At 50.3% G+C, this 7,500-nt stretch overlaps 1 protein-coding gene across 4 annotated transcripts in view; it reads left to right on the forward strand.

Annotated features, from left to right (window-relative positions):
* Positions 1-2,073: 2,073 nt before the first annotated feature.
* Positions 2,074-7,500, forward strand: part of col11a2 (collagen, type XI, alpha 2) — a 31,537-nt gene continuing 26,110 nt past the window's right edge. For all 4 annotated transcript variants that reach the window (XM_076138904.1, XM_076138905.1, XM_076138906.1 and 1 more), the window contains exon 1: positions 2,074-2,548. In XM_076138904.1, the coding sequence (XP_075995019.1) occupies positions 2,431-2,548 (118 nt within the window). In that variant the 5' untranslated portion in view covers positions 2,074-2,430. The remainder of the gene's footprint in view (positions 2,549-7,500) is intronic.

Consider the following 7,500-nt stretch of genomic DNA (forward strand, 5'->3'; position numbering starts at 1 on the left):
ACTCTGTACATGTAAATCTGGTTTCCCCTCCTGGATGTTATATTTAGAGGGATAAACGCTGCCTGGAAGCTTTTTCCTTTTCATTCCTGGTGGATAATTGGTGGATTCTGAGGCCTAGTTGATGGTTTCTGAAACAGGATCAGAAACCCGTCCAGGGCCGCCGTCTAATCAGCCGGCGTGTCCTCTTTCTGCTCCCCTGGAATTTAGGAGCCAGCTGACATGCAGAACGCGGAGGAGTCCGTCTCCAAGCGTTCACTTCAAACAACACAGAAGGAAACAAGAAGAGAAGCAGCCGGACAGAACCGTGCTTCAGCCAAACATCTGCAAAGATCACGACCCACAACATGCAACAGCTCCATCTTCACCATGTTAGAGGTGGAGAATCGTGTAAAACAACATTCAGACCATCGTGGAGCGTTAAAGCTCAACAGAACATTCAGGTGGAAAGCAGCAGGAAACACAAAACACCTGGGTCGTCTTTTACGTCTCTGTTTTTATGATGTGGAGCCTGAACGCTACGATGGATCTGATATGAACCGGCTCTGAGGTCAGAGGTCGTTCTGATCAGAATCAAGAATGAAGTGGTGAGATGTGATACGAGTGATCCCTGCACCAACGCTGCTAAAGCTGAATCCTGGACCAGGTCCTGGTGGTTTTGGAGTCTCTGGACTGCACGATGTCAGTAACACACTAACGGCATCGGCGGGTTTTCCGACCCTGAGAAAGGGCGAGAGTCAGGGGGCGTCGACGTGAAGACGCCGCAGAGTGCAAACAGGTTTCCCCTCAGAGGATCACAGTGAGAAATGAAAGGGAGCGAAGGAGCGAGCGGTTGACAACATCAGGAGATAATGAGGCCTGATCCTGCTGGGAGCGTTCAGAGACAGCATGTTACCACGGATACGCAGGCTTTGAAAGCACGGCGATGGTTTTGAGGCGGGCAGGTGTGACAGCAGATCATCAGGAGCGTGTGAACTTTATGAGCTTTGATATCAAACAGACTCCAGCGTGTTCAGATCCAGTTTCATGTGTCTGATGGCACATACGTGTAAACCAGATCTGCTGTGAGTCTAAACACAACTCAATGATTTGAGTGTGTCTCTAAAATTAATCAATCAATCAATCAAGTAATTACCTCAGCATTTCATCAACAAAGAAGTGCTTGGTCACTCTCTCTCTCTCTCTCTCTCTCTCTCTCTGTCTCTCTCTCTCTCTCTCTCTGTCTCTCTCTCTCTCTCTCTCTCTCTGTCTCTCTCTCTCTCTCTCTGTCTCTCTCTCTCTCTCTCTCTCTCTCTCTCTCTCTCTCTCTCTATCTCTCTCTCTCTCTCTCTCTCCACCTGAGACTGACTGAAGGAGGCCACGTGGGACCGACCAATCAGAACCACACATTTATTTAAAGGTTTGGGTGTTGGGGGTGTGGTCAGTCTCATGGAGAGACGCCTGATTGGCTGATTGAACCTTGTGTCTCTCTGCAGATCTCAGCTTGTGTGAATGTGAAGCAGAACATCACAGAAGAAGAAAGTCTGAATATTTAGGAAAATGAATTCAGAAGGATAAACACAAACAACTTTATGAAAGGTTACTAGACTAAAGTTAAAGTGAAATGAAAAGAACATAAATAATCATTATATTGTCATTAGTGGTCTTGATACTTCAGCATGAGGTCAGATAATGATGTAGCATCAAACACATTTATACTTCATCTGCTCACACCAGAAGAGAGGGGGAGGGGGGGCAGAGAGAGAGACAGAGGGAGAGAGAAGGAGAGAGAGGGAGAGAGAGAGACAGGTAGAGGGTGAGAGAGAGAGAGAGACAGATAGGGAGGGAGAGAGAGAGAGAGGGGGAGAGAGAGAGAGGGGGAGAGAGAGAGAGAGACAGATAGGGAGGGAGGGAGAGAGAGTGGTAGAGAGAGAGAGAGAAAGGGGGAGAGAGAGAGTGCGTAATTACGCACTAACTCTGTCCCTCCCTCTCACTCTCCCTCTCTCTCTCTCTCTCTCTCCCTCCCTGTCTCTCTCTCTCCCTCCCCCCTGCCTTTCAGTCATTCACTCTCTCTCTTTCTCTCTCTCCACACACACATACACGCACACACGCGCGCTCTCACTCTCCGTGGGAGAAAGTCGAGAGGGAGAGAGAGTGTGTGTGATTCTCTCCACTCTGGGTGCTCGTACCCAGTCTGACTCAATGGGGTTTAGCGCGAGGGGGTGAAACGTTCCAATAATCGATCCGTATTGACCCGGAGCCCCTCTGCTGTTGGGCTTTTGTGCGTAAAGCAGCAGACACAGGCCGCTTGTTCGGCAGAGCTCTCCAGAGGCGTGCAGGAGGTTCAGTCGGGTCCGTGTCGTGGACTGACTTTCTGAGAGGAGAACCACCACCTCCACGTCCTCCACCCGCAGCTCCCGCAGCTCCCGCAGGCCGGCGGACTTCTGCTTCACTATGGATATTCCCGTCTGCCCCTTCCGGAAGAAACGGAGACCCTGGCGCTTCAGCTTCTCCTCCCTCGCCTTGGTCACCCTGGCGCTCGCCGTGTGCCAAACGACCGTCGCCCTGGCAGGTAAGACTCTTCTCTCCTGTCAGACTCTGGTGCTCCTGAATGTGACCCGACACTCTGCAGCATCCTCTGTGAACTTTAACCCGGGGGAGTGTGAGGGTGAGCTGCGTGTCCGATAATGGATGTTGGAGATGTTGGAGAGCTTTGCGCACAGGTGCTGCGCCTCCTGCGCCTCCGCGATCACACGCAGAAAAACTACATTGATTGAATTTGAATTATTTCATGGCTTGTATATTATGGTCTATATTCCTGTGTGTGTGTGTTCTCATACTGGACACACACCGTGAGGAGCCGAACTGGGTCGAAAGAGTCCAACTAAACTGGGACACAGAACACAGGAATGTGTGTGTGTGTGTGTGTGTGTGTGTGTGTGTGTGTGTGTGTGTGTGTGTGTGTGTGTGTGTGTGTGTGTGTGTTACAGCCCGTTGACAGGTGTCACTTCACCAAACGTTGCTTGTTGTCATCCAGCAGCTTTTTTGTGTCATTTTAAACTTTGTCTGCTGTGGACTCTGAAGTGTGTTAAACTTCTGCTCCGTGAGCGCGCGCGTTCAGGGGGCCATGGGACAGGACGGTGCAGTGTGTGTGTGTGTGTGTGTGTGTGTGTGTGTGTGTGTGTACGGGGCGTTCACCGGTTCAGCCTGAGCTCCAGTCCACTCAGCTTTTCTGTCCACGGAGGACAGATTTATTGGACAGTTGATGTTTCATTGTCTCAGCGTGTCTCAGTGTAACTAAGGGTTAGACAGCTGGATCTGAACACTGAAGCTAACGCGCAGGTTGCGTGGTTGAACCTTTACATTCTTAGACTCACTGACCGTAAAGAAAGCTGTGGTGCTGCAGCTCCCTGACTGGCCGCTAGGCGCCCTCAGTTATTTCTGACACAGAGACTCTATTGATCCACCTGAGCCACAATGAGCCGCTCAGAGCGACACATGGAGGCTGTTACTCACAATAATACAAACTACAGTCAGAGCGTTAGAGCTCACAGTGAAGGGAATGAAACGGTCATAAAGTTTATAAAGACTTCTCCAGCCGGAACCCTCTGATCTCTGCTCCATGAGGCATCAACATGTCACATCAAACACGTCTGTCTGTGTGTGAGGACCAGAGGCCTCCTCTCTCAGACCTGAGGACGGGAGGAGAGCTCACCTCCCCGGCCCCCGTGTGTATTTTGGAGGCGGAAGCTGGAGACTCTGCCCGTTATGAAAGGCTCATTATGCGGCGGGGCGGCGCGGTCGCGGGGCTTTGGGGGTGAATGCGGTCACTGTGTCCGCGTCTGTGCGTCTTTGTACACTCGTGTTTGTGTAAACGCGCCCGTGTGTCCCTGCAGGTCAGCGTGGACATGAATGCGTCCCTGTGTGACGCGCTGAGCGGCTTGAAATGGAATAACGTTTTTAAACGCAATCCCACGCGTGATAGAGGTAGACGCGCTCCACTACGCACAGTAACGCGCCAGTGCGTCTCTGCGCCTCTGCGCCTCTGCCGCATTACGCGCTGCGGTCCAGCAGATGTGAGTAACAGCGCCGCACCCAGGCAGTGAAAGACCGATTTAGAGCAGAGAGACCAGAAGCTTCCATGGTTAGTCTGCCCTGCCTGGGGACATAAAGAGGAGAAAAAAGAGCAGGAGGAAGAGGAAGAAGGAAGAGTCTCTCTCTCTCTGTCTCTCTCTCTCTCTCTCTCTCTCTCTCTCTCCCCCCCCCCCCCCCCCCCCCCCCCCCTCTGTTCCAGTCTTTGGTGTGATTCAGTCTGGCAGGTCTATGTGTCTCTTTTCCCATGAGCCTTCACAGTGACCCATAGTCCCTGTCTCTGTCTGTCTCTTGTCCCTGTCTGTCCTCATCAACACGTCCATCTGTACTCAGCAGCTTCCCTGTCGTTGGTATTTGTCTTCATCCTTCTCCATCAGGATCTCAGTCTGTCAGTGAGCGTCTCCTCCTCTGAGCTGAGCTGTGGGATCATCTAATCTCTCAGACAGACCACAGGAACACGACAGGAGCTTCTCTGCTTCTGCTCGGCTTCATAGGTGATGATTTGGTGGTTTGTGTGTGTGTGTAAGTTTAGTGGTGGTTCCTCAGAGACAGGAGAGCTCTCCAGCTTCATAATGACAGGCTGTCTATTCTGACTCACTGTGATTTCACTGCCTGGAGGAAGTGGGTGTGGGAGGACAGCGGTGTCCCATCACATGTAACGTGACTGTACACACTCAGAAACACATGTTTACATTGACATGAAGATGGGCTTAGAAGTTTAGCTCTTTCAGAATCCAAAGATAGATATAGACATACTTGCAGCTGTCTTCTTCTACTGAGCTTAATCTGCCAGTCAGCATCTCATATAATACCTAATAAGTCAAACTCTCCAAACATGTATTAGAGTCTCACTTCAACTCAGATGTGCTTACAGGAAGTTTCCTTTAGGGGTTTAGGGTTTGTTTGTGATGTATGTGACCTTTGACCTTTACTGGGGAAGTTCTGCTGATTTCTATCAGCCTGGTCCAGAGGGGAGCAGATCTGCAGCTCTGTTTGCTGCTCTGCCTCTCTGTCAAACTCTGTCTCTGAGTGAGAGGAGCTTGATGCTCTGATGAGCGCATACCTCCACCAGGGGGCGCCAAACATGAAGCCTGTTAGGGGCCCCAGGTCTAGGAAGTGAGTTCTTCCTATTCTCTACTGGGTGATGGTCCTGGAACCTGGAAGTCTCCTCAGTTTTGCCATGTTTCAGGTCCAAAGGAATCTGGCAGAAGGTCTGGGTTCTTTGCTGACATCCAGACACAACATGTCAACACCCGCATGTCCTCCCACGCTGCCGCCGTCTGCCTGCATGCTCCTCACACGGCTGTCTGCATGTGAATTACACCTATAAAGGAGCAGAGCCAGGGTGTGTGGGTCTGAGGGGGCGGGGGGGGGGGGGGGGTGGAGGGGGGGCATTCCACACTGATGATGATCATCTCTCCTGTAGAACTGCTCGGCTGCTGCTTCTCTCCTTGACACATAAACGTTGGGACTCTGGTTCTGGACTTTGGCTGTGGATTCTTTATTGGCTCATAGGCCGGGGGGACGGACCGGAGCCACACCTGCACAGATCTGATCCCACTGTGAACCTCTGGTTTTGAGGACGTAACGCTTATTAATCCCCCACAGCTCCATCGCTGAAAGTCCACTTCATGTTGTCTGGGTTTGTGTTTATTGGGAGATGAGACGATGAAGTGTGAAACTCCTCCTCTTTAAGTTTAATGGCGCCACCTACTGTAGAGGAGTGTGCAGTGTGGACACAGCCGGCTGCTGAGCTGCTGTGGCACCGAGCCGCTGGCCGTCTCCTGGGTGCTGCGGTCCGTCCGGGTCCGGGTGGTGTCAGGACCTAAACTGAGCTGCGGGCCACATAATGACCCTGCAGCGGGCCGCAGGAGGCCGCCAGACATGAAGGGCTGTGGGAAATGGAACTGAAGTTATTTTCTGTTGTCATGGTGACAAGCTCACCAGCTGGTTGACTTTCTCCCACCCATTCATTTGTTTCCCACCCGTATTCTGACAGGTCAGCGGGCGTCTCATGATGCTAATGACGTTAACTTGTGCTCAGCTAGCATCACCACAGCCAGGACGCCGCACGCCTGTCTTGGTTTTTAAGTCGATGTAATCGTAATGTTCCACAGAGAGGAACGTTCAGAACTGTTAACGTCTCATAACGTATAATAGTTGGTTATTTGTTTCTTCTTCTTCTTCTTCAGCGTCAAAGCCTCATTTTATAAATAATTGAAAGAATAATCTCATGATGACTTTTCTCTTTTCTGTCTGCGTGCCAGAGGAATTATAACTACAGAGCAACATGTGGGAAATTATAATGTAGAGCTCATACGCCTACTCACTGTGGTTACACACACACACACACACACACACACACACACACACACACACACACACACAGCTGGAACAACTGAGGTTTAGTTTGTTATATCTAATTTAATATATATTGATGTTGAACTTTTATTTCCTCCTTTCCTCATCTTATCAGGGTAACAACTCATATAAAAGCACTCAAGTCCAGATTTTCCTAAAATTTCCTAAATCTACTTTGGGAAAAATCCAAAATTCCAGTTTCCTATTCTTGGAAATGCTGGGAGAGTGAAATATTGACACAGTGAGATGTGTGTGTGTGTGTGTGTGTGTGTGTGTGTGTGTGTGTGTGTGTGTGTGTGTGTGAGATCTGCGGTCAATATTGCACGTCCATCTCTCTCTGTCTGTAACAAAGCAGCCGTTGTGTAAAGGTGAGGGGTGAAGGGTCAACGTGTCAGCTGGAGTGTGTGTCTGGTATTTGGCACAGCTGTACCAGGAGAAAAACACACACACACACACACACACACACACACACACACACACTCAGAATGGCTACAGAGCTCAGGGGGTAAATCAACTTGTCCCACTGAGGTGGAATCACACAGTTGTCACCATCAGAAAGTCTCCAGTGAGAGTGTGACCCAGGTTTGACCAGTGTGTGTGTGTGTGTGTGTGTGTGTGTGTGTGTCTATCAGCTGGATTTTCTTCACAAACACTCATGACACATGGTTGCCAGGTTGGTCATGATAAAGCTTTGGCTCCTGTCAGCCTCCAGGTGGCGCTGTAATGACCTCTCTAACTGATCCAACTTCCAGTGATGTCATGGCTCAGGCCACGCCCATTTGCACCACAACAAACATGTGATCTCTCCTTTGATCTCAGTGGCGTGTGTGTTCTGCCTCTCTGTCGCCTCAGTAAGGAAAACTCCCATTCAGCTCCCTCTAGTGGTGACTCAGGGGAATGACTGAAACCCTCTGAAGTCAGACGGGACTCGATCAATCCTGCATCTTGGTTCAATCAAGTGAGGGAAACTTTGAGAATCAAATGGAGTTAGTTTGTAATGTTGGAACAAAGTGTGTGAGTGTTTGTTGAGCCGTCCGGAGCAGTGAGTGTCTGAGCTTCTGTCATCTCTAC

The sequence above is a fragment of the Genypterus blacodes genome, unplaced genomic scaffold, assembly GCF_046128005.1.
Source record: "Genypterus blacodes isolate CSIRO-AG114 ecotype Tasmania unplaced genomic scaffold, CSIRO-AGI_Gbla_v1 ptg000416l_1, whole genome shotgun sequence".
NCBI classification, from domain to species: Eukaryota; Metazoa; Chordata; class Actinopteri; order Ophidiiformes; family Ophidiidae; genus Genypterus; species Genypterus blacodes.